General features: G+C 44.2%; 1 protein-coding gene across 3 annotated transcripts in view; it reads right to left on the bottom strand.

Annotated features, from left to right (window-relative positions):
• The window catches only part of NEURL1 (neuralized E3 ubiquitin protein ligase 1), a 146,574-nt gene that overhangs the window by 79,395 nt on the left and 39,182 nt on the right, over positions 1 to 27,997 (bottom strand). Inside the window, exon 1 of one of the 3 annotated variants that reach the window (XM_014275731.3) lies at positions 8,641 to 8,680. The exons of 1 other annotated variant lie outside the window; for it this stretch is intronic. In XM_014275731.3, coding sequence (XP_014131206.1) covers positions 8,641 to 8,665 — 25 coding nt within the window. In that variant the 5' untranslated portion in view covers positions 8,666 to 8,680. Of the gene's footprint in view, positions 1 to 7,513; positions 7,679 to 8,640; positions 8,681 to 27,997 lie in introns of those variants that run through there. One more of the 3 variants, XM_074545174.1, reaches the window with a different exon arrangement.

Below are 27,997 nucleotides of genomic sequence, written 5' to 3'. Positions count from 1 at the left end.
GCAAGCTGCTGAGCCCTGGGAGCTGACCCAGCATGTCTGAGGTCACCTGGCATGGAGCTGCCTCCCACAGCCCCTGTGCAGAACCACCCTGTGAGCTACAGCCTGATGGGGCAAAGTCAGACCATGAGTGTGAGTGTTACATGACCCCTCCATGTTCTCTCCCTGTATTTACTGGTATAGGCAGAAAATTATGTCAATTGAACCACAAAAAGGAGCGGATTTTCATAGCAAGGGGCCTTGGTTTAACACAAAGGTTTCTCCTGAACAAAAGTTCTTTTACCTTGATGGAGAGGGCAAGAACTTCAGATTTCTGCTGATGCTGGCTCTTAGAGGAGAGGCAATCAGGAGCACACACTGTATAATGTTCATGAATGTGTATAGCTTTTATTATATGACTATTTTACTATTTCCCTTCTTCTTTAAAACAGAAGTGCTATCAATGTGTCTGATGAAGAAAGTAAGTTCATGCATCCAATCAATTATGTCTCACTCTGAGACCACCCCCTTTCAGCTACCAGGCCCATGGTAAATCTCAGATGAACCAAAGGATTTCTCTCCTCAGCACCATCAACTGCAGCCATCTGAAATGTTATTTTTAATGCTAACAAATTACAGTGTCCCTTCAAGAGACAGAGTCAAGGAACAGAATTACTGGTGAGACTAAATCAACAAGAGCTACAGAGAAGGTGGCTCTGACTCATTTTGGACTCAGAGAAAACCATTTTCAAAGTAAAACATTGATTTAGAGGTGAATAGACAAGACGAAAAATGAAAGGACAAGAACGGTCAAGGGAATCAACCCCAGAGCAAAGCTCAGGGACCCACAGGGCTGAAGCATGTGCTCCAACCATGGGCACATGCACTGCCAAGCCTGTGGCTCACAGTCACACTCCCACAGCTCAGCACCCTCTGTGTCATCCTGACCCCTGACAACTCCTGAGAGCAAACATTAATTCCACCCTTTGGTTTGCTTTCACTTTACAGGAAACTCCCTTTCCTTTAGGGTTAATTTTTAGACTGTTCTTAATGCAACCCTATGCACATATAGATATCATTGATGCAAAGTTCTTTATTGAAACTAAAGCAGCCATATAAGTTTGGAGATTATATGTATAGAGATAACCTCTTCTTAATTCCTGCTTATGTCTGCAATGGTAACCATATCTGTTTGGGAAATTTATTTTATACTATTAACAATGTGAATGTTCAGGCTGTGGGAGTACTTGCTTTGATTAAATATGCAAATGATTCCCTAGAACATGTCAATAGACACTGCAAACCTTCCTGAAGAGACACCTGCTGCCTCTAAACTAATTGAATGATAGATTCATATAGCAATCAGCATTTTTAAGAAACCAAGAGAAGTAAGGAAGAAGTGAAGAAGGATCAGAGCTAAGAATGCATTCACATAGAGGAGGGAAAGGAGCAGTCCAAGAGGAGACAAATAAGGCAACAAAACCTGACAAACAACATTCACTCCCAAGGTCCCACCAGGACAGAGCATCAAAGCTGACAGAAAAGTTAATGAGAAAATGCCATGAAGGCAAAGGACAAAATGAGGACAGGAACAGTCTTAGCTTTCAGCATTGGAGCAAGACCCCTACACTCAAAAACTGCCACAGCTAATGAAAAACTCATTTGCCTTTCATAAATAAAGCAGTTTTCAGGTATAAACATGGTTACCCATAAAATCTCCACATACAGAGATGCTACATTTCCTGTCACAAGAGTTGTCAGCAGCAGATAACGCTCTATTATTGGTCACCTTGGGACACTGGCAGGTGACACATGGGTCAGAGGCACGCACCAAAATAATCTCTGGAAGTTCCACTTTCAGCAAATGCCAACACTGTTTTGGCACCCTGCCCAAGGTCTTCTGCACCAGTTAATCCAACCCTGAACAGGATAAATTTCTCATACACACAGACTCTTTTGCTTTCAGGGCTATATGGCAATTGCTGAAAGCAGAGGGGGTTTAGAAACAACCTTTTCTCCTCAGTCCTGTATTAGTTCTCAACAAGCAACTGTCTGAAGGATAGAGGAGATGTTCATCCCTTAGTGAGTTTGATATCATCACAAGTCACTCCATTAAATGGCAAGTTACCCCAAAATGTAGACAACAACTCAGAGATTATTAGAATATAAATCAACACTAATTTGCAGAGAAATTTCACTAGCAGTTAGTGTTGGTTTGTTTTTTGGGGGTTTTTCGTGTTGCTGTTTCTTATTTCTTCTGGGATACACAAAGTTTTAATTAGGTGTAAGAAGATGGAAATCATTAAGCTAGAATATATGTGTGTGTTTGAGAACAATGCTGTTTAGTGATATTAACTGCAGGGGTAAATTGTGGTAATTGGAATGGTTATTGCTGTACAATGAGCAGACAGCAAGACACGAAGTGTGGGGCTGGTTTCAGCACGTGCATATAGATACACCATCCACCATTCTACAAGGAATTCAGAGAAAGAGAAAAAATAGAGCTCTATAGGGCAAAGTAAGAGTGAAATAAGTTGCATACCGTAGCCATTTTTCACTGGGGAAATGGCCTCCACCCTCTGCTCTCCCCCAGAGCTCTTCAGCCACTGCCATGGGGGCTGAGGCTTCCACACAGCACCCAAATGTTCCAGATCTCCCACCAACATGTGTGAACAAGACCCAGAAACTGCTTTCCAGGAGAACAAAATGTGGGGGAAGGATCATGGGAGAGCTTCACACTCTTTTGTACAGGAATAAATGACCAGCCAGGAAGGAAAGGAATGTCCATGGAAAATGAGATCTGATCAAATGGGAAATAGATAGCCACCCAAAAGCCTATTCCCATGCAGTGTGGATGAAGTCCTGCTATAATTCCTAATTCCTGATTCCTTCTTCCATTTTTCAGCACACAAATGTGGCTGCATTGCTCACCAGACCTACATATGGGGGATATAAATCTGGTCATACATAACCCTTATGTGATCCTCTGCATACACCACACAAAGACCCACGAGCCATTATTTATATGGTACTCACAGCTTACAGAGCACCTTCTGCAAGCAGCTTAAAAACTCTGCCCTTCCAACTGAAAATCACACCTGTCAGTCAGCACCACCTCCTGGGCTAAAAACCAGACATATCTCACTTGGGACTGCTTTGCAATTACATTGATGCCATACAATTACAGTTTGGAAAACGTGCCACGAGATGCCTTTTCCCCTGCTCCTTGTAAAAGTGATTCCACAGCAAAACTCTGATGAATTGCCAGTGACGTGAGTAATTAAAGTGAAAGTGAAACAAATCCCTGCAACTAATGTTTTATTAATAATTACCAGTGGTGGTAGGGTAATTATTGAGTAAATGTGCAGCTATGCAGACTGACATACTCCCTGCACATGGACTAACCCACAGTGTAAACTCTGGCAAGTCAAAGGTCCTCTGAAGAGATGTGCACGTGCCATCATAACCTCTGCACACCTACCTTCACTGAACCCCTCCACCACACAGTGCAGCAGCTTCCTTGGCTAAACCATCACTTTGGGTCAGCTTGGTTCTTAGTGAAAGAGACATAAAAAGTACACAGGTGTTTGGGGATTTTTTTTTTCCTTAGACTGAATCTCATAGATTTGGCCCCTAAAATCAAGAACAGGATCTCTTACAAATAGCAGCTCACTCACGGTCGTACGAGGCATGAAAAACTACTGCAACAGATGAACGTTGTACCAAACACATAAAAAGAACCTGAGTATTATGACATATGCATCTATTAGACATTTACTTCAAGCATGATTAGATAGCAAGTAGTTTAATATAATAACTTAATAAATCCTGACTCTGTTATAGGAAGGTTGTAGTATACAGTCATTCTTGTAGAAACCAGCTTTCTATGAATCACAAGGAACCATATCAGCACTTCCTGTTTAAAATACTGTTAAGCAGTGCATATATAGATACTACACTTCAAATAGCAAGTAAACATCCTGTCCATCAAGGTTGTGTTACCTTTGAACCTCCTATTTTGACTTCTCTTCTTGCTGCGTAGACTGCTCTGGAAAACACCACAAGGACTTCTACAGTGTATGGGAAAGCAGGTGTGGGAAAGCAGGGGGAATGGGAAAGAGGAACAGAGACAGTCACAGTGCCAGGAACAGGGACATAGATGGAGACTGCCTGAGTGGGTGTCAGCACTGCAATCCCATGACACAACATCTCAAGCCATCAGATGACTCCTTTCACAAACATACTGCTCTTCATGGTACAAGCCATTGGGGTTTGTTTGGTAGTGGGGAATAAAGTCAGAAGTGGAGGAAATGAAGCTCTCTTAGGAAACTCAGGTAGCTTTAGTGACACTAGCTAAAAGCTTATCTTTCCCCCCAGTCCCATCAGGTGGGAAACTTTCATTCAAGTGACTCAGGGCCCATTCAGCACCCACCATCTCCATCTTAGGGCAGAGGAGCATGGCTCTGCAGCCACCTGTCAATGGGAAAGCAGCATTTTCACCCAGGGAGATGCCTGTGCATGTGAGCCTGTGTGTACCTCACAGTGTGGCTCAAACAGGATCAGCAGCACTGGCTTGCAGGACTTCACACAGTACAGCCAAGCATCAGTGCAGGTCCAGGGACACCCAGTGCCACCACCATGGCCATGCAACCCCATGCATGACATGTCACCCACTCGTGACTTTTCTTGAGCCAAAGGATGTTGAGTCTCCTCTATCCAGCAGGATTGCTGCATATCTTTGCTGTTTGAGAGCACATTTGTGAGTGAAAGGGGCCAAAATGATGCCAGGTGTTCCTCATGGTCTGTGTGTGGTTGTACATGACTGCTGCAAACCTAGAATCACAGAATCATTAAGAGTGGAAAAGATCTCTAAGATAACCAAGACCAGCTCCTAACCAGCCCTGCCAAGTCCACCACTAAACCATGTCAGTAAGCAGCACACCAACATGCTTTCTGAACACTCCCAGGGCCAGTGATTCCACCACTTCCCTGGGCATCCTCTTCCAACACCTGACTGCCCTTTCAAAGAAGATTTTTTTCTAATACCCAATCAAAACCTCTCCTGGCACAACTTGAGATCATTTCCTCTTGTCCTTATCCTTTGCTGCTTGGGAGATTAGGCTGAACCCCCCCTCAGTACATCCTTTCAGGCAGGTGTAGAGAGTGTCAGGGTCTCCCCTGAGCCTCCTTTTTTCCCAGGCTAAACACCCCCAGCTCCCTCAGCTGCTTCTCAAATGATTAACCCTTCAGACCCTTCACCAGCTCTGTGGCTCCTCTCTGGACTCACCTGGTTACCTCCATGTCCTGCCTGGACTGAGGGGCTCAGAACTGGGCACAGCACTCGAGGTGCAGCCTCAGCAGTGCCCAGTACAGGGGGACAGTCCCTGCCCTGTCCTGCTGGCCACACTACTGCAGATAGAGGCCAGGATGCCGTCAGTCTGGGCACGCTGCTGGCTCATGTTCAGTTGGCTGGCAGCCAACACCAAACCTCTGTTCTTACATCAGGGCACCCACAGTTTTTAAAACAAACAACCTGATTTTATGGTGTTTTTGACAGAGTGCCTCCCTCAAGAGCCACTTCAGGAGCTTTTATCTCAATTAGCTTTTATGACCCTGACAAGGTCAGGGTGTGCCCAGCCCTGGGCACAAGTCTCAGTAAACCTGCTGTGTGCCCAGGACCAGCCCAGCACAGCATGAGCAGCATCTCCCCAGCTGAGCTAATTCTCAGTGAACAGGTGCTTGTAAAAATCCCACCTCATCCTTGCCACACGGAGAGGTCACCAGAAATGTCTGAAGGACACTGGTTAATTAATTATCTGTGCTAAGACAAAGATTGTCAGTCCTAAGGTTATCAATACAACTCCTTTCAGTATCATTAGATTCACTTTCAATTCAACTTATGAGAAATGGATACAGATTCTGTTCTCTTTCCTCAGCTATTTTGAGACACATCTGAAACACAAATATTCAACAGAAAGATGGAACTGGAGGAACAGTAGCCACAGACAAACCACAAGTGCAGATGTAGTCTATTTTTGTTAAATGTGCCTTTGTAGCACGATTTTTTTAATATAATCCTTATTTCTTTTCAAGTATCACTGTGCTGAACAAAGCAGTGCATCACCTCTGTATATAACACAGCCTGTAGCCCCTCTGAAGAGGAAAATTTGAGTTAATTACCCACATCACCTGCATCTTCCAACAAATAAAAATTAAAGAGCAGCATGCTTGCTGGAGTAGAATTGCTGAAAGGCAGAAGTTGCAAGATTGCTGTGCAGTGCACTGCCAGCTGCAGGCAGGAGAAGGCCCCAACAGGAATGCCAAGCCCCTGGCACACACAGGAAACATATATATTTTTTATTCTTTCACTGACTTTTCTTAAAAATTCATTCAAATAATGTTTCAGAGGGGAAAAGGCACTTACAATCACAAGAGGACAGCCAGAGGTTTTTTTTAATTGTTGGGGGTTTTTTTTGTTTGTTTGTTTGTTTTTTTGGTGACCCAGCAGTACAATTATTCTGCATACTGCATGCATATAATGAGATTAAATAAGAAATAAGGTCAGGCCACAGAAACTTCAGAATACAAACAATGAACAAATAAAAAATCACTATCATCTTGCTAAATACCTTTGGGGAGAGTCATTTGCTTCCTAACTATGCCCATTTGTTCCTTAAACTATAGGGTTTGGACTTGGTAGAAAATATGAGAAGAATCAGGGCTGTAATATGAATATTCACAGTGTGAATGTGTATACCTCATGTATTTTTATTCAAGGATATGAGATCCTCCACAGCGCTTTACCTGTGTCTCCCATATCCATGTTTACTATTGTGACAAGGAAGGGTTCCTGAAAGCCCCATTCACACCTCACTGAGCATGCAGCACACTTACTACGTGCAAACCCACGCAGAACGTTTCAGAGCAAGACACGGGTTTCATGCTAAGGACTGCAATGTTCTCACAGAAGTATTAATTGCACGAGATTTGTGCAGGCAGGGACGTGTCCCACACTGTCCATGGATTCACATTCTGTTTAAGGCTGGCCTGTGCAGGACACTCCGGTCCCTCCCCAGCTCCTCCCTCGCCCCGCTGTGCATCCCCAACAAACCCAGGGACAGGGCTGCTCTCCGAGCCTCAGCTCCGTCAATTCACACCGACATTCGTTCCAAACCTTAGCAATTCAGCTAAGAAACTGCTGGTGGGAAGGAGAAATAAGGTGACTGCTCCGAGAGCCCGCTGAGTAACCTTGGCAGCGGGGCTGGCGTTTCCCGGCGGGGCTGTCACCCTGCGCACACGGATACACACGGACACAGTTACTTCTCCTTCCACCCTGACACCTCACAGCGAGCCCGTCGGCGCTGCCCGGGCAGGTATCTACGCCTTATCCCCGTGTTCAGCCAGACGAGCCCCATCCCAGCCCGGGCTTCCAGCCCCGCTCCCGGAGCGGGATGCTCGGGGAGCAGACAGGGCAGAATCCGCATCCCCGGCATCCCCGCCGCACCTCTCCCAGCCGCCTGCCGCGCTCGCTGCTTACCGTAGAGCAGGTTTCTCGTCACCTGCCCGCCCATGTCGGCGCAGCCGCCGCCCGGCCCCGGCCCCGGCTCCGCTCCGCAGTCCCCGGGCCCCGCGGGACGCGGCTGCCCCGCGCCGGCTGCCTCCGCCCACACCCGCGCCTCCCGCCGCGGCACCGGCGCTCCGAGCTGTCATCTTTATTTACATAAGAAGGAGGAGACTTCGCCTCCTGAAATAGCTGCCGGCGTTTCACCGATAGAGCGTGTCCCCCTCCCCACGCACAGCGCGGAACGCGGCACCCACGAGCGGGGCGGCCGGCCCGGCTCAAACGCGGCGGTGCTGCGAACAAAGCGGGAGGCACCGCTGACACCACGGGGCAAGATAAAGAAAACAAAAATTAAGAAGTCATTTATAAAACCAAGGGACTCTGGCCACGTGAAACTTTCGCTCCCCACTGCAAAACCCTGGAATAAATTAGAGCGGGGAAAAAGAAAAGTTAAAATTTATTACCAGACATCACCACACCAGTCTTCAAACGGCTTTTGCGGGCTAATTATTAATTATTTAATAGTTTTATTAATATTAATATTTACTAATATTAATATTTATTAATTATTTAATAAATAAGCGCTCGAAAGGCTGAATGGTTCGCCACAGACTGAAATAATAAAAGCATTACCCCCCATAAACTCTTTTGTGCGGGGCCGGCATGCTCAGCCCAGATCCAACGCTTCCTGCGCTCCAGCTCATTACCTCTGCTGATGGATAATGGCCAGCGTTAGGGAAAGCAGGGAGATGCCGAGAGTGGTGCGAGGAGGTGCGCAGGGCACCGCAGCCAGGGATGGTCCCTCGGTTGCTCTCTGCATCCCGCAGTTCGTGCAGGAGCTCGCTCGCTCCCTCCTCTCCATCTCCAGCACCGCACGCCCCTGCCCACTCGCTCCTCTCCCGGCATCTCTCCTGTCCGCTGCTCTGTGGGTAAATTAACACAGCAGGCACCGAGCTGCCACGGCCAGAGCGGCACATCCCAGCTGGCTCGATGGAAACCAGCTCATGCATCTTTGTGCTGCGCCGCAGTCGCTCCCCTCTCTGCAAAGGAGCGGCAGTGAAACTTGTGCAGCCGCGAGAGCAGCCCTGCCTCCCAACTCTTACCATGGTGCTGGGCAAATCCTGCCATCCCACTGCCTCGATTCTGCCACCGGAAAAAACGGAAATAAGATTTTCTCTTGCCTGTGTTGTAAGGATTATTTGCTTAGGATGTCTGTGTGCTGAGGTCTCAGCACTTCTGGAGGAAAAAAAGAAAAAAAAAAAACCAACAAAAAGAAGAGGAAAAAAAAAAGGCAGTGCAAAAAAAGCCCAAGCCAAAAAGCAGAGTCAGGGTGTTTGCACTAGTGCTGCGTGCTTGAGGAAAGCTGTGTCCAGCATTTTCAACCTGCAAGAGGAGCCTGTCCCGAGCCCTCCATGCCGTCACCGCTGCCGGCTCACCCCTGCTCCCACCTGCCCCGCCGGGACAACGTGCACTCCAGAGCCAAGCAGCAGCTCTTCCTCAGCTGAGCAGCACTCTGCTCATCCCTGCCCAAAGTCACACTCTGCAGAGCTCATGGCAGCTTCTTGGCAGAAGAAGAATCTTGCTTTTTTTTTCCTTCTATTTTTTCCCCCTCCCCAGATTATGCTGCATTTGCTGCAGCAGCAAGTGGGGTGAGGACGTGCCCCGAGCACCGTGGTGGGGCCCCTACAGCCCCAGTGGGTGCAGGATATCTCCCAGGTCACACCAACCCATCACAGCACCCTGCTCTGCTCCCTGACTGCTGGGGACCCACAAATGCCACAGGGACACTGCTGCTTTCATCTTCTGGGGGGCACCTCACCCTCTCAGGTAAAGGGTCCAGAAATTTACAACATCAAATTCCACGTTTCACTTGGAGGAATGAAGATTGACTTGGACATTCAATCCCAAGTTTTCTCCCTCAGTTTCTCATTTCAGCTCTGCTTTCCATCCTTACCTTAATCATGCTACAGCTCTGTGAATAATTGACTTCTTGGTTCACTGCCTCAACCAAGAGATTGCTAGAAAAAAAATATAATTTCATGTTGGCCCAAAAATGAATGCTTTGTGTGTCTCACTGAACAAAATGTTTCTTTAATTCAAAATGAGCCATTTTATTTTCAGAGTTATTTTTACTTCATTTTTTCAAGTTATGGTCATTCAATCCAGCTCTGAAATGATGTCCTTAAAAAAAAAATAAATTAAGCCCTTTGTTTTGAATACACCAAAAGGAAAAGTGTGAATTGCTATCTTGTCTGATTATTTTATTTTTTGTAACTTATTGGCTTTGTTTGTTTGTCTGAAGGGGAGGGTGGAGAGGGCAGACTGCCAGAATGAGTCATCCTGTTTGGCAGAAAATTATAAACAATTTCAATTGATTTTAATTTTTTTTTTTTCCAAAAAGAATCCAGCATCCCGTCCCACCCCTGAGCTTCCCTTGGTGCTGTGGAGCTGCTCCTGGGGGACACAGACCCTCAGAGCCATCCACAGCAGTAGAATGGCCTGTCATCCCTGTCCTGTGATAATTCCTTGAGGATTATTTGCCATATGGCAAATCTTTCCTTCACAGATACATCACACTGAAACTTACTGCTGATTTGTTCTGGCCACCTCCAACCCATTTCAGACCTTTATCTATTCCAAATTACCTCTCAGTCTTTCATGTTTCAAGTTCTCCTCTAGACAAAGGGAAATCCTTCCCATTGCGCTGTTCCTGTTTTACAGTTCTCTCTGTCAATACACTCCAGATCCCCTTGGGCTGTTTCTTTGCCCTTGTCAATAAGGATAAACCCTCCCATTTTGGCATCAAGTATAAAAATCAATAACATCACCATTTGCATCCCCTTCTAAATCACTGACAATGGTATTAGGTTGGACCCAACAAAAACCCAGCCCCTAAATCCATTTCCATTCATGAACTGCATCCAGCAAACTCTGGCCAAGCAGCAGTGTTGCTGTCCAAGCCAGGAGAAATCTGCAGCAGGAGTATTTTGAGGCAGTGTCTGATCTTGCTAAATATACTTATTAACCACAAGAGTAGGATGCTGAGGCTGCAGAGCACTTCTGAAAATAGATTCACAGACATCAAGCCATAGCTAAAACCTTGGGTCTTTCCCAGCAGCCTTGAGCAGGCAATGGGGCACCTCTCCCAATCCTCCCAGGATAAAATTCCCAGCCCTGGGTACCAGGCAGGGTGGCCTGGAAGGGTTATGACTATCTGCATGGCTTTGCTGGTGTCCTGGTGTGAAGGCTGGCAGGTCAGCAAGGAGGATCCCAAAGAACCATCGTGGTCTGGGAAAAGACATCCCAACAGAGCCAAAGAGCCCATTCAACCCTGACTGGGGAAAGCAGAAGGGATATCTGCAGGGAACCACAGCAGGGAGAACCAGCTCTGCAGAGTCCTGTCTTATATGGGAGGAAACACAGAAGGAGATACAAAGAGAGAAGAAGAAAAGGATGAAAACTCAGGGAGATCAAGGATAAGATCGCAGTTATGCATAGGCCAGGCCAAGAAAATGAAAATCCAGTTCATGCAAGCCTCATGCAGCTAGAAGTCCTTTGGAACTGGATTTGGCTCTATGGAGAACTGGAGTTTACACTTTGTTAGTGAGACAAAACAAGAATTAAAACCTCTCTTGATGGGGATCACACTTCCTTTAATGGTGCTGCAGGTAGAGACATCCAGACAAGAAACAGTCCAAGAAGTTTACTTGAATATCAGCATGGGTAAAAGGTGGGAACTCTGGAAATCAATCTAATGTTCACCAGGTACATGGAATCTTCTCTCAATGACTTTTTAAAAGGTTTAAAAGCTGCAATCAGTTTCTCCATTACCACTTACACTTGACTCTATGGTAACAAACAGATTGACTAGAAATTGCCCTTTTTCACTCAATGCAGTAGCTCTCAGCTACTAGAGTTCATCTGGGAAGATAGGATAATTTATGGGAACACATTCTTAGGTCTTTTTTCAGCATGAATCTCTGACTGCTCCTAAGGGGAAGCTTCACCTGTACAGAAAACAGATTTCCTTCAGAAACCTCTGCCATTGTAACTTCAGAGGAAAAAATATGTTCTCAGTAGGAAAGCATGCAAGAAAAAATGTCTCACCAACATGCACAAGAAACAGCTAGGAAACCTTGCCTTCTATACATTCCTTTAAAATTAATTTATTGCCATTTACAGAGGTGACTTAGACAAAAGGTGTGTCTCCACCTTCAATCCTTTTTCTGCAATGCAAAGACACAGATACTGCTGCAGCAAGCAATATGCTGATTAGCTGACGTTTATGCAGCCATTTGGGAATATAACGAGTTATGCCATTATTAAGCATTATTATAAAGCTGCAGCTCTGGATGAAAGCCAAATCTCACAGTGTAAGTCAAAGGAAATTCAAAATTCTGGCTTAAATTTTTAAAATTGAAATCACGACTCATACCTACAAACTACAGCACTGCCACTGCTAATCCAGGTGGCTCAATTACCCCAATACAATTCTCTGCAGGCACAGCAGGAAGGGGAATTTAAGGACAGGAAAAAATCTTTAGGCTGACTAACCACCTCCCATTTGCACTTAGCTTAAATGAGACATCAGCTGTGTTTGCTTTAGTGACAGGAGCTGCAGCAGCACAGTGGTAAAGGCTGTCTCTGGCAGGGCAATAAAGACATCAGGGAGGTGTTGCAATGGATGTCCAGGTTGTGAAGGAGAGCCAGAGCCCTCATGCCACTGCTCAAGGGCTGTCACCCCTGTTTATGTAAAACCAAAGCTGCCACAGCTTCCAAGTCTTAACCCTGACGCTGCCAGCACTCAGCATTTTATCACAACCTCCCTGCCTGACTGTCTGCAGGAGGGGAACAGAGAAACAGCAGAGTTGGAGAGGGACAAAAAGCTGAGCAAGAAGAAGGATTTCTATGGAAAGGAACTGAACCGACCTCAAGCCAAATTTTTCCATCAGCATGTACATGCTCACAAGGCCCCACTGGATGGGGGGTTTATCTTTAACAAGAGTGACTCAGGGCATGAAGGTGTCAGAAAAGAAATTATTGCACCAAAAGCCAAGAGTGCTCCCTCTTCCTTGTATACTTTTGGGATAATATATTGAGAAAACTCTGTGGGAAACCAAGAGGAAGCAAGGACTAAAATTCACAGAATTCAATATAAGATGTGCCTGGCAAGAAAACACTAACCAGGAGCTTTTAAATGATACAGAAAAAACCATGCCTGTCTGGGGCAAGGTCCCGTGGAATCTGCCAGAAGCCCATTCCTGAGGGCAGGTATCATGCTGTGCATGACACCAATCAGGTCTTCAAATGCCTCCAGCTCTGACCTTCATTTCCATGCTAAATTAATAGCTTTGCCTCTCACTGCCATTTCACATTACTTCTTCAAGCACAACAAGATTCTTCTGAATCTTAGGCTTATCCAAATCAAATGGAAAATGAATATAAAAACACGTCACCAGAAGAAACACTGTAATTTTAAAAACCAGAGAAATGCTGATTTATAACACTCACCTGAATTGAGTTGACTTATGTTTTCAGAACTACAGAGAAAACTAAAGTTTCTATATTAAAGCAAATATTTTCTTTAATCTCATGAGAATATCCTTATTTTTATTTCAACTGGAGGTACGGCACAATGACAACATGGCAGGACTGAGAAATGTGTAATTTCAAGCCCAGTTCTGTGGCTATGAAATATTTGGAAACTTTGAACAGTATCACATGATAAGGTTCTATGGCAGACTTTAGCAACCCAAGTATGTCTTTCCACACAAAGTTACAGGGAATACTGGTATAGTATATATATTTTTATACTATATAAGTAGCTTGTTCACACTTTATCACAGGGAATATCCAAATTCTGCACTGAAAAACTAAATCACCAGCTAGAATCAACAGTATTTTTATGGCATTTTTGCTTTAACATGTGAGTGCAGAGCAAGCACTGCATTCACTTTCACAGTATTTTACTGTAGGAAATGGTGATGCCTCTCTGCCTGAGCTAAAGCAGCACATTTTGAGTTTTTTCAAAATTTTTTATAAGGATCTTTTCAAGCAACAAGTTATTTCATTCTAACAATCTTCATTCAATGCCCTCTAGAAAGGGCACAGGTCGGCCTCTATGAAACCAAAGAGGTAAAGAAGGCAATCAGAAAGCACCGGCACCAAGGTCAGATAGACAACTTCCACTCCAGCACGTGACAGCTTTTGGGAGCCTGACTCTGTAATCTAAATAACGCTCCCTTGTCAAAGAAATGCAGCTGCTAAAGATATTTCTTAGCAGATACAATGATAAGAGTGAATAACCTCTCTGTTTCCTGTGCCACCCTTTCCCAGAAAAGCCTCTCACTTACATGTTTGTAACCAAGCAAAGGCACTGTATGTTTGTGATGTAAATATTAGCCCAGCTGAGAACACCTTTTTATTACCCTGCTGAAAGTCCTCCAGAGAGGACAGTGAAGGGCAGCAGGATCCAAAAGAAACCTTTTGGGCTGGCAAGATGGGCAGGCAGGCTCACACCTCATGTCCATGAGAATGCCCCTCACTGTTTGCGCCCACAGGAAGTTTTAGCCTGGGCTTTGAAAGGCTCCCAGGGTCACAGAGGACACTCAGTGATCCTCATCCAGGAATGGCTTCTCATGCACCCCTTTTCACCCCAAAACTGCCCTGTCTTCTGCTGCAGGACCATCTCAGAGGAAATGTTCCTTACTTACAGAACTTTCCTGTACAGAGCTGCTTTCACAAGCTCTTTTACATTGGTCTCCACGGAACCAAAGGAGTTGGAGGTCAAATACCTCAAGGACAAAATGCATGGCAAGGGTGAATTTTTCAGCCCTGGTAAGAGGAATCTTGCTGGTGTAAATACCAAACAAATCACGTCATGCCTGTTACAGGTGTTGCCCCTTCCCACGCCCTCTGTTCATCTTTTACTCACCATTCTCTGTTCTTCTACTTCTCCATTGCCAGACACTGATGTTTTGTACCTCTTCATCCTAGACTCTTTGTGGCCTTTCACATTCTACCTGAAATTTAGCCTTCCTTCCTTGTTAATTCTATTATTCAAACTAAAAGACATTGTGACTCTAACCCAGTCTCACAGAAGTATCCTGAAAGGTCACAAGCCAGATGCAGTAGACTGGGGGCAGCTATTATTGGAATGAGAAAAGTGTTTTGGTTCTTCAGCTCAGAAAAACAGGACTTAATCAGTCCTGTCTTTAATCAGACAAAAGATCACAGCTTTACCTTCACCAAATTCCACTTGTTTTATAGCTATTTTATCAAAGCACAAAGCAGATGAACATAAAGTGTAAATAATTGTACTAAGCAGAGCAATGGTCATGTTTCCCTCCATTCACGTCTCCATCCCACATCTCCATTTCCAGGAAAAGGGATCAGAGCAGGACATGAGACTCATATTACCAAACACAGAAGAATGTCCATATCCCCAGGATCTAAACCATGCTAATGTATTCACCACTGCAGCATCTAGACTGAGCGTCTCTGACCTACCACAGCTCCTTCTGATCTGCCGCGAGCTTCCGCAAACCAAAACAACCCCAACTGCTCCTGCCATTGTGTCTCTTCCTCCCATACACCATGCCTCCAACCCAAAGGACTTTTTCACTTCTCCTTCCTCCCTCCCCCAGTTCTTTGTCTCTGCAACCTCTTCTGTGCCGCCCACACACTTGGAGAGTGGAGAGCAGACCAATCTGGCAAGCTCAAATAACAACAAAAAAAGGAAAGAAAAGGGGGAAAAAAGTAGTTTTCTGGCCTGGAAGACTCCTCTGTATTTTTATCTGGAAGGAGCAAGCAAATCTCTTTTCCTTTCACCATGAACCAAATGGAATGACGATGGATCCCAAGGCCTCGCATTCTCACAAATCAGTCCTCACAAAAATGAGGGGCTGGTATTTCTTCTGGACACACAGGCACCTCTGAATAGGAACGTCAAGCTTCTTTTCAACCTTCTCCCAGCCCCAAGCACCAGTTAAAAATATCAGATTTTACAAGGTAGGGTTAGATTAGCCAGTTTTCTTGTTAGTTTTTCTTGAAAAGAGCTGAGGACAAGCTTTGCTGCCTGCCTGGAGGCTCCTTAACCAGCCAGGCTGTTGTTGGCACTCCAGGGGCTGCTGAGCTGCCTGGGCATGTGCCCACACAGCACAGGAAGGGGGTTTGGAAAGGTGCAGCCCCCCCTCCGTGCCCACATGGCACTGGCAGCATTTACCCATCAAGGTCCCACTCCTGCAATCTCACCAGCACATACAAAAAACCCATTCTGGCATAAAGCATCTAATGACATTAATGGCACACAGCACAGTGATACGGTCCAGGCATGTGGAAATAATCACAGGCCCAGAACCCAGGATGACTGATTTTTTTCCCATTCAACATATGTTTTACTTAGATGTCTGCTTCGTCCCACCCTTCCTTCTCTTGGTCTCCCAAACTATTATTTGGTTTTGTGGGAACAGAGAAAAACATCTTAAAACAGAAACATTAAATCACACCTATCTAAGAAAAAAAATGCTTAACTTAGATATAAACAAGATATTTTATTAAATACACACATTCCTAATAATAGGCAGGATTTGACCCCAGCACAACTGGTCCTTTGAGCAGATAAAATACATCTGAAGTCTGTTCAGCATGAGGGGCTAAAAATAATGTTTGTGATTAGAATCAAAGTTGAGTTTCAATGATTAATAAACACTGCTTATTAGGACCAAAGTGTATGCTCCACAGAATGACTCAAAAACTCAAAGCTATTCTGTGCAGCTATTTGCTTGTTCAAGGTGACCTGTGAGCCATACCCCAAGCTAGTAAAAATCAGCAGTTACATCATTTACAACACCAATCCAAACAGAGTGTCTCTCCCTCCCTATCAGGTCATCTTAACTCAGCTGTTCTTATGTCCTGGAGACATTTTAGCTGCACAAAAGCATTTTCACTTTTGCAGCTTCGTGCCAACTATGATAACTCCTGTCACTTTAGCCTTATGTAGCCACATGGACAAAATGTCCATATTTCAATGGCTTTATCAGCACAGTTGCAGCCACAGTCATCACAATGCTGACAGTCTTTAACCAGGCTTTCACCCAATATCCACCTACACTGCTCTATTGAAAGCAAATTCTCACCTGTGCCTCTAAAGCACATCAGCCACCACACTCTTCAGCAGATTTTCTACACTGGACATTTTCACACATCTCCTCTTGTTGTGTAGTTTGAGGGGCCAGAACCAGCACCACTTTTGGAGGCAGCAGCCTGTCCTTGTCCACAGGAGACACTTGCACATCCCAGGGGAATCCCTACTTGACTCCTACCCAGCTTTTGCCTCCAAAGAGAAAACACAGACAACTGATGCTCAGTGCTGCACAACTTCAATCAGATCTTCAGCAAACTGCACTCTGCCACACCTCTAACTCACACACAGTGAACAGAGTCCACTGACATTTCCAAAACCTCATTCAAGGTCTGACTGTGGTCTCACCCCCACTTCAGAGACTATTTGCCCTTCAGCTTCAGTGAAAGAACAGAAGAGAACGTTTTTCATTAATGTAGAGCAGTTAAGAAGTATAAATCTTTTTCTGTCTGTTTAGATTAAGACAGGAACAATAGACATGGACATGACAAGATAGATATCTCTGCATGCTCCATGTTAGCAGCACAGGTCTGTACACTACATGGACATGAGGCTATTTCAGATGATGCTCTTTTTAACACCTTCAAGTGTATTGAATATCCACATGTTAGGAGTTTGTGATCTTCCCAGACATTGGTTTTTGCTTCAAGACCAAACCCAAACCTGCTGTCAAGGCAGAGGTTTATTTAAGAGAATATGTACAAGACCCATACCACAGTGCCCCTGAGCAACTCCCCTTTGAACTGGCTGCCTTGGGGAGCACAGGGAGCTCCCTGTCCCCGGGTGCTCAAACACCAGGGTTTGCCTGCTGCTCACTCCTTCTGGATATTGTTCACGTTAGCCTAAATCTCAGTAAGGGCTTTTTTCCTCACAGCCTACACTATACTGCTGACACCATTTATCCATCTGCTGCTTTGCAAGTCTGTGAAACACCTAAGAGGCTCAAAAGTCAGGCAATGCAGAAAAGCATCTTTATTCCATACCTTATTTCACCTCCTAGCAAACAGAAGCAGTGTCTGTCTCCCACAGCAGGGATGGACCCTTAGCTGGGTGAGACCATAGTCTGAGCCAATACTTGTTGGGATTCAGACAACTTGAGCCAAGGAAGGAGACTTGGAAGATGTTGAAATTTGAGTGGGAGAGTTGTGTAAAGACACACAGAAATATTTAAAGGAAATGGGCACAATGAAACGGAAAGACATTTTTGCTGGCTTATGAAAATTAAACATACGCAAGGCTTAATCTGCCACTACTGAAATCAGTAAGAATTTTGCCAGTGAAGCAAAGCAAAAGCAGAAATGGAAACAACATCTGACATTTGCTTTGTCAGACTCATACAATTTGCTGTAGTTAATTGCCTATGAGATAGATAAATAATTCACCATACGCAGCATATAATTTTAAATTTTCATTTTCACAGTACAAAGGTATCGTAATCTGGAGAGTTTTCATGCTTGTAAAAGCTGGTTCTGCTGACTCATATTTAAGATGAGATTTTCCATTTGGATAGTCATGTTAAGTCTATAAAGACATCAAGCAAAAGAACATGTGAGAGGAAAATAGATTAAAATACAACATAGAAGATAATTTGGATAAAATTTGTTGTAAGTAATTTATTGTCAAAGTAGCCTTCAAACTTCTTGGAATGCAAAAGGCAGAATATTTCTGTAAATTATTGTTTGGGAACTGATCATATAAGCCTCAGAGGTTTATCCTGTATAAATGAAAGCATCTGGCCTTGTATCTTTAAGACCACAATGATGTGGCTGCTGAGCAGTCACTATGGGAAGTATGATATTCAGAAATTAATATCTCTCTGAGCACAGAACATATAATGCAGATAACAAGGCAGAACAGAGAAACAGGACTTGGACTATCACATCTGGCAAACTCCATGGATTATTCATGCAGGCAGCAGGCCTGCACTGGGGAACAGCAGAAGAACGGGGTGAGGAACCTAACCCTAAACAATTAACCTTTGGGCAAGCAGCAGACCATTATCAAGGCAACACAACTAGATCCAGGCCTAGCATTTCAGGGCACTCAAAGCTGGGGTTACCTCCTATTCTGAGAGCTGTGTTTTTTAGGGGCATTTCCACAATTTACAGCCTGTGGGATGCAATAGGCTCTGATATCATAATTTTCTAAATACTGTCTGCACAGCAGATGTTTTGTGTGTGCACACTACTCCTCGAGCTTCTACCATCTGTTTTTTACCTAACAAGTCAGGTGTTCCTGTTTTTTAATCAAAAGAATAAAATAGGGATTTTTTTTTGTCTTCTAAAGAAGAAATTATGGGAGTTCTTCACCTATTCTCTGCACTCTTGAAAAGCCTTGTTAGAAATTAATTTTTAAAAAAAAATGGAGCACTGGGTGGAATGATTCCGCTTTAGTCACAGGGAAAATTACAGAGTAGGACTGTAAGAGGGTGAATTAGCAGCACACACGATGGAACCTGACCCCACCTGGCTTTCTTCTCCCTTTTTAAATAAGCAAAGAGTAACATGAAGAGGCACCATGGAGACAGAGAGCTCCAACACCAGGCAAGGTGTGGAGAGGAGGAACAGCAATGCTGGACAATGCTGACATCTAAACATGCCGGCAAGGGCCAGGGGTGTCACAGGTGGGTCAGACCCCAAGTCCTTTAGGACCTCAGGCTGCCACCCTGACCAGCTGAGGGTCAGATCCCCAGTGAGGGGCAGCCAGCATCAGAGGCACAGAACTGGGACACGTTGCTCGAGAGCTGCCCTCTCCTCTACCCTCTTCTCACAAGGGATGAAAGCCAAGCAAAAAAGAACTTTTTAATGGGCCATCACTGGTGATAGACCAGCTGTGACGCTTGGCAAGTTCCTCATTCCAAGCCCCAGAGAAATGGAAATCATTGCAAATGCCACAGGGCTTAAGCTCAGCATCTTTCCTGGTTACTGTTTGTGTACAGGAAGCTTCCCTGCTGGAACAAGTTCTTTTGCTATTCCTCCCTATTCAAATAGGAATTATATAATTAAGGAAAAAAAAAACTGTTTAAAACCTATTTTAAAGTTAAAAGGTGCAAAAATCAAACAGCATGAATTGTCCAAGCCTTACAAATTGCCACAACACCACAGTTCTCCCTCAGCCAGCCTGTAGACATTCACAGTGGTCTGAAACACAAACAGCAAACATGAACCCACCATATGCAGAAATAAGTTACACTCATCACTGATTCATGCACAGACAAGCAAAATTGTGCTAACAGGAATATTTGGAGAAAGTGTATTTCCCCTCTCAAACCAAACAGCTACAATCACCCGACCACTAAGAAGAGGCATTATCATGAAGAGCTCTGTCTTGTGCCAGGGAAATGAACAGTGCATGAAAACTCATTATTAACAGGTCAGAAGCAATTAATTGTTCAACCAGGAGCAGAGGAACTTTAGATAACTAACACATGTGTAAAAATAATGGACTTATCAAAGTCAGTTAAGGAACTGGGAATGAGACCACTCAAACTGTTCACTGCACACAGAGCACCCAGTCCATGGTGCCACTGCAGCCCACAGTGACCCTTCCCAATGCTCCCAGGCCACCTTCAAGGGATAACCTTCTGTGCAGCCACCACCATTATAGGCTCCTCTGCTCACATTCCCAGCAAAGTGGAAATTTCAAGTGTGATTTTTCTTGCTTGTGATGTGAAAAATGATCAAAAGCAAAATCTCCTTTCCTAGAGGTCACCTACTCAGACACTTTAGTTGACACATGCTGTCTTCAGTGTCCAGAGGGACTCTGGAGGATGACTGACTGTCAACAGCAATGAAATCTAGAAAAAACCCACAGCTGTAACAGGGCTTGCTCCATGCCCAGTCCAGAGGATAACATCCACAGCACCCTCTTACGCTGCAGCTCACTCATTTCGCTGTGCTTACACCATCAGCTGTTGGCAAAACATGACTAAGGCACTTTATTGCTTTGAGGCTTAAGAACAAAACATCTCATGCAGGAGAAAACCTGCACTGATTGTTGACAGAGTCAGAGCAAGGCTATGGGTGGGGATCAGGATCTCACTGGTCATTCCTCACTCCTCTTCCCACGTGGAGCAGTCTCTCCAGATGTCTGTCTTCTTCCTGGTCACCAAACTTGTCTTTGCTCATCCATCTGTGGTTCAGGACAGGGGACAACACAGGGATGCCCAAGGTCATCCTTACCACTGCTCTATCCAAATGGGAGCCAAGGAACAGACAACGAGAGAAGGGCTTTGTCCCCCAAGCACAAGGACAGGCAGCAGTGGGGCAGTACAGCTGCCACAGCCTTTGCTGCTCCTTTCCAGCCACTCTTCTCTCAGAAGCAGCTCCCTCTTGCCACGTGTGGAGCAGAGCACTGTTTGCTAGGTCATGTAAAATAGGAGACAAGGAAACGAAATGGAACTCTGAGTGCCTGCATTATGCAGGGTGGATGTGAGTTGCACTCCTCAACACCACAGCCTGCTCCGTGCTCATGGGCTTCGCTCTGCCATGGCTCCATAAATAAGTAATCACAGGGAGCCCCAGAGCCTCTCTTCAGTCCAGGAGCTTTATGAGGCAAATGAGTCATGAGGAGTTAGAGGGACAGAACGGAGAGATACAGCACCAATGGAGAACATCTGCCCTCTTTCTCCAGCTAGAACAGACCTAGATCACGGTCCGAGCTCATCCCTTCTCTAAACCATTTCTCACACTTTCATACAGCTGAGAAGAACATGTGTGAAAAAGGAAAATAACCATGTGTTTTGTCAAATCCCAGAAATGCTAGGGGCTTTACAGTTTAAGAGGCCAAGGTACCCAGTACCTTACAAATACATATATATACATGCTTCCATGATTGGAAGTAACCAAGTCAAATTATGCAGCTGTAGCACCAGACGTGAAACTTCTGTTTAGCATCATCCTAAATTTGTTCACTATTTCTTACATCTACCTTGACCCAAGCACAACAGAAGTAGAAAAACTAGATATAAAAATACAAGAGAATAACTGGTCAAGCAGAATGCAATTTTTCTTATGTTAAATAAGTCCTTCAAAACCCTCAAGATACCTGTACATCCATCAGGAAAAAATCACCCCAAACTTAAAAAAAAACAAACCAAAACAAGAGAACCTGAAAGAAAGATTATTAATTTACATGCTGTAAAACAGAAAAGACACAGCAGCATGGCAAGCCTTCTACAAGCTGTCTTTAACACAAGTCTGCTGGGACATCTTTTGGAAAAGCACAGCACACATCTTTGCTTTGGTTAGAGTAACAGAAATTTGGGAAGTTTTGTCACCTCATCTCAGCAGCAGTTTGCAAAAATGGTTTTCAGCATTCAATCAGTTCCCATTTCAGAATTAGCCAAATACATTCCCAGAGCTAGCACAGAGAACAGGCAAGAGATGTGTGCTATCTCAGACTCCTGGCTGCTCTCAGGGTGGCTGGACACACTCCTCCCCTGAGGATTTTTAAAGTTGCCTGTTATTTCAGTGTGACACAAGAGCATTTTGTTGTATTTTTCCATAAAACCAGAATCCACCATCTCCAATCAGATCAAGGCACTCTCCATTTCTGAGATGACCTGCTCACTTTAACAAAGGGATCCTTTTAAGTTGCTGTCCTCAAGCCCACCAGACCACATGCTGGGGTGAATGTGGAGGGGGAGGCAGGGAACACTACCTTGTGCCATTATACAAATGCCTGGTAACAACAATGGCTAAAAAGGCTGAGAATTTAAATGACTTAGCATCTAAGTGGATTCACTGGAAATACTTTCAAATTTTTTCCCTAGCAGATAGCCTGAAGATATGCAAAGACTGGAAAGTGCATTCAAGATGCTGAATCTGATGTTGCTGTCTATTTATGTCAGTACAGTTCCCAAATCAAAATACGAAAGCAAATGGTCTTCCCCAGGGAGCAGATGTTTGAATGCAGTGATGGGGACCAATTTAAGAACATAGGTACAAATGAAATGTTCATTCTGTTCCAGCCTTCTCTAGTGATGTGAATTGTGATTCACAGAAAGGAGATGACTACATCAGAGACAAGAATGAAAAATTAATTTCATTTTCTCTAACAGTGGACTGCTGGAATTTAGGAGAATGTCTTTCCCAGTGAGATACTACCTCATGCAGTAAGACAGTATCTGATGTTTTTAAAAGCAGCAGTAATGTTCTCCAAGTCAGATGCATACAGAATAGTGTCTGAAGCTATTCTGCACAAATAACTATTTTTTCTTCTACTTGGTTGCAAAGTAGGTTTGAAAGGGCTTCTCTACCTCCTAACAGTAAGAGAAACAGTATGTGTGAATGACTTGTGGAAGCAAGAAAGCATAGCAGGTTCACTGGATGCTGCAGCAAGTGATTATTTCCCATTTGCTTCTTACAAGTTCACTGCCTTTGCATCTAAAAGACATTATTATACTATTTATATTTCATCTTGGATCAAAGCAAGATGAAGGCATCATTTTGCCAGGCTCGGTCCATCATTTCAGGTAAATAATCTCCATTATTTTGGATCCAGCTCCATAGCTGGGGCTGCATTACAGGGCAGCACTGGCCCACACCACCCAGCCCCAAGCTGTGCAAGGCTTTCCTGCCCCTGTATGCAAAGCAGTGGTCTGGGTTACCCTCTGCAAACGCCTTTGTATTGTTATTGTGCATGGGTAAATGAGACTGTGGCAGCCTAGCAACTGAACTGCAACACAAGATAGGTTCAGAAGGAAATTAAGAATCATTTTCCTTTCCCCACTTGGTTTCTAGTTTTTACCAAGATCAGAAACTACAACAAAAAGCTGGGTTCTGTTTCCAGTGCTGGCAATGGTTTTCTGACCCTGTCTGTCTGTCCCTAGTTTCTAAATTCACAAGATAAAGATTATAAATTTCCTCCACTTTGGACAGATTTGGAGGTATTCAAATGACAAGTACTATATAAAAGAGTGTAAGTTTCTGCCAGAGTACTACTTAATAAATGGCCTCTTAGACAGCAAAGCAACAGGGAGAGTGAGCAGCACCTAATCAAGAGCAGCACCTAATCTTCACCAAGATCAAACAGGAAACTATCCTTAGATGAAGTCAAAAAGCCCCAGGCAAGAGAGAAAGTACTTCTTCAGCTATTTCAGCCTTTTTTACCCCAAGGTTTTGACAAGTGTGGATCCACCAGTAAATATTTTGTTGAGAGCTACTGATTGCTCCTGTGATATCATTGATGCTCAGGCTCAGCACAGATCTCATGTTTTCTCCACTGACATTCTGAAATTTAGGCAGTGGCCAGCTTGTCAGTAAATTGTCTCTGCAACCAACCAACTCTTCCACCACTTTTCAACATCACTGCTTTAACTGCTGTACCTACAGCAGTCTGTGCTTGTGCCATAAATGAAAGGGGGATGCAAACTGAAACTGGACACAAGGCTTGAAGTTACTTGTAAATTCTCACCAAGGTTATAAAAGGGACACTTGAATATGAAACAGAGATAGTGAACAAATCCTGGAATAAGCTTTTAAAGAGAGAAGGATAGAGGCCAAATGGAAACACACTAAGTATAATTTATAATGAGCAATGTGTAAAAAGCTATCCAAATCATGGAGCTCAAAATGAAAATAAACAGCGATCTTCCTGGGACAAGTACAGATAAGGTAAGTATCTGCTAAAAGGCTGAACTCTGAGCAACCCTCGGGTGTTACCAACTGCTTGAACAAGCCCCCAGTGTGGTTTCACTAAAGGCCAAAAGAAACTGTAGCAGAAATACTGCACATTCAGTGCCTCACCTGGAATTCAGTACCTGTCAGTGTGACTGTTGCTCAGCAGTCAATTATATAAAAAATAGACCTGCAATCCCCTTTTGCCTGCAATGAGCACAGCTGATCCTGCAAGATAACTGATCTGCCCCATAACATGGAACAATGCCTGCAGTCACACAAACTACAATAAAGAATGAACAACCAAAAAAAGCTAATTCTTGCTCATAGCACACATCATGTACTCATTCCCATCTCAATCTGCAGGGGCACCAGTGGGGGTCAGCAGGATCACTGTGAAATGTGAAACGCACTGGGTGTTAACACCTGGAAGTGTGTCAGCCCACAACAGAAAACAAAAGAAAAATTCTCTTTAAAACCATTTTACACACTTAGAGATGTTTTCACATCTTTAAAGGCTCTTTGACAGATCACATCACCGCTAACTGGTGGAAATAAAAATTAAGTGCAGAGCAAAGCTATTCAGGTATTAGAAAGAAAAGTGCTGGGGAGTTCTTGGAGCAGTGCTGGACCGCAGCACAGATTACAATCCAGGTGGCTGAAAAAATACAGCTATGGGTTAAATTGTTTATTTAAACTACGTGATTTTCATCCGTGTTCATTTGCAGAATGATGACTGCCTTTCAGTAGTTGTTTGGTTTGAGAGGACACAGATCCTTTGTCCTTAGCCTAGGATAGGTTTAGTTCTTAACTAGGCAGACCCTTAAAATACAAAGTGACGGCTCTAAAATGGAAACTTCCCCCCCCCCCGCCCCAGGCTTCCCCAGACCTACGGGAACAGGAACCATCACCCAGCACTTTCTATCTTCCCTGAGGTGGATGAGATAGTCACTGAGTGCTGATGACAGTGTCAGACTGGCAGGCAGTCACTGTGCCATGGGAATGAGGAAAGGTGCAAACGCACTGGAAACAGGACCGTGTGTCTGTCATGCTGGCATCCATCACCCCTCACCACAGGAGCAGGGTCACTGCAGAGAACGAACCACCCAGGCCAGCAGGGCTCTTGCAGCGCTCTCTAACTCCACACTGCTGCTTCCTGAGCCTTCTGGAAGAAAACAAAAGGTGAACCCTACTCAGCCAAAGACCCATGAGATCACACAACTGCCCATCTCTAAGCATAACAGCAGAACTTGGCCAGCTCAACAAGCATCTCAAGTGTTTCTTGCCAGGTACTTGAGTTTCCAGCAGAGATGCTGCAGTTTCTTCCAAAAATGTTGTCTTCTTAAACAAACTGGACAGATTGTTGTGGAGATGCTAAGAGAATGTCAATCTGCTAAATGTCAAAGGAATTTTGACTAAACTAGGAAGAAAAATGGTCAGGAATTACAGCTATATAATTAGTAACAAATCTTTAATTCTACATGTTTGCATAGCAAGGCTGATTTAGAATCAATTGCTGAAGTGGAGCAGCCAAGAGGACAGATTCAGATCTTCTCTGTACCAGTAGAAATGCAGAGTAGCTCTACTGAAGCCAAAAAAAGTATGTAAGGCTGCAACAGTTCTATCCTTACAGCTTGAGGAAGCTAATTTAATGAAAACACTGTTTGGTTTTTTTTTTCTTTATCATCTTTTTACCTATTAATAAAATGCACCCAAACCCACAAAGACTGAAGCTCCTCAAAGGTAGGAGCTGAGCCAGGAACAGGTCCCAGAATGGCCAAATTTCAGGTCAAGGGTTTGTTTCAACATCTGAAACCTCAGGCCCCAGACTCCTTTCCTTCTTGTAGTCTCTTTTTGTAAACAGACATTTCATTGAGGAAAGATATGAAGAGAGAAAAATCCTGGACTGCTTGCTCCTGCTTACATGACTGATCCATGGAGTTGGGCTTCCATGGCTGACACCAGGCTTTCAGCACACTGTCAGGAAACTTAAGTAAGAAGCTCTTCTGAAATGTCTAAGTTTCTTTAAACTCACAAAAGAGCAAGAAAATCACAGCCTCTATCTGAAAACAGTTTTGTGAAGTGACACATCTTACATTTGACACATGATCCATATAATTTGTAGAAGAGAGTCAGTAGCTGACTGACGCTAAGATGTTGAACACCTTCCAGCCTGGAAATGCCTGCAGTGTGCCAGCTCTACATAAACTGAATCTGGAGTTACAAGGACTAAGTGAGGGTGCTGTGTGTCACCCCAGAAGGGATGTTGAGTTTTATTGGACAAATTGTTATCTTCTCCCCCACAAGGAAGTTGTTGCTACAAGCAACTTGAGACACTGCCATCACCATTGCTTACAAGGGAAGCAAGGCCAGAAATTTTTGTCTCCTTTCTTGTGTCAGGAAGGGTGTTTTTACAACAGATGAGCAAGAGTGGTGAAGAAATCAAAAATAATTCAGAAAACATGGAAATAAAGCTAATACCAGTTGCTTTGGACACACAAAAAATGTATTACAGAAACATACCACATACAGTCTTGTATCCTCTTGATGACTTTAACATGGTAGTCTTGGATGAGTCAGCGGGAGATCTGCCCAAGTAAAAACCTCAGAACTGCACCCTCCAAAATTATCCCCACCAAAATCCAGAGAACTCCACAGCCTTAATGTGTCCCCACAATACTTTTTGTGTCATTCCAAAGATGAATTTTGGCTTACCAAAATTCTTTGGCTAGTTAAAGCAAGGATAAAAATAGTGGTGTCCACCAAACTGAAAGGAAAAAAACAATCTCAAGGCCATTTGTCTTTACAGTAACGCTAAAAATACAAAGATGGCATATGGCATTCATAGTGGGTCTCATCCTTCCCTGTAGCACCAAATAAGAGGGAGACAAGTGCAAGGTGCAGATTTTGGTAGCTGAGTGTAATGCAAAGAAAAGTGGGAGGGGAGAAGCTCCTGAAAGGCACAAAGAAGGAAAGCAATGGGATGGGGCTTAGGTTTTGACTTCTGATGAGGGTATTTTTCATTAAGCATGAAATCATAAAATGGTTTATTAATGGACAATAACACTTTTTAAGGACCACTACTGACTAGTACAATGAATATCAACTAAGGCAAGTGGGAGAAATGTCAAAGTTTCCAAGTCCTTGTTTCAGACTGTTTGCATGGTTGGAGTCCCTTCCATGTTCCGGGATGAAATATTTTGTCCAAGGTCACATAGAAAGCCTTAAGACACAGCAGGGAAATTATAGGAGGTGTCAGACCACCATTCCACCTCCTGCTCACTCTCCTTCACCCTCTCCTTCACCACCCTAGTCTCAATCCAGCCACGAGGAAAAACTCTCCTTGGAACTACACAGGCCAGACACATCAGTGAAAGGACCTTTCCCTGGAGAAAGGCAGAGGGAGCTCTAAGATATTCCTTGTGCCACCTCGCCTTACCATTAAGCTTTTCCATACTATCCCGTTCCTCCCTCACCTCAAAGTTATCCCTTTTAATTTTGGCCAAATATTTTACCACCCTCCTTGCTAGAAAGAGCATTTCTGTGACACTCACAGCCTTCGAGGCCTAAAGTCCCCCAGGACTGCTTGGCTGCCCTTGGCCAAAGGTGTCACAGCAGCCTGGTGCTGGCTGTCCCCAGGGCTGTGCCCACAGCTGGCAGCAAGGCTGTTTGTGCAGCAGCACAAGATTCCTCAGAGCA

The sequence above is a fragment of the Zonotrichia albicollis genome, chromosome 7 (genome assembly GCF_047830755.1).
Source record: "Zonotrichia albicollis isolate bZonAlb1 chromosome 7, bZonAlb1.hap1, whole genome shotgun sequence".
In the NCBI taxonomy this organism is placed as follows: domain Eukaryota; kingdom Metazoa; phylum Chordata; class Aves; order Passeriformes; family Passerellidae; genus Zonotrichia; species Zonotrichia albicollis.
Note: the sequence above shows the minus strand (reverse complement) of the source record. Positions and strands in the feature narration are given on the sequence as shown.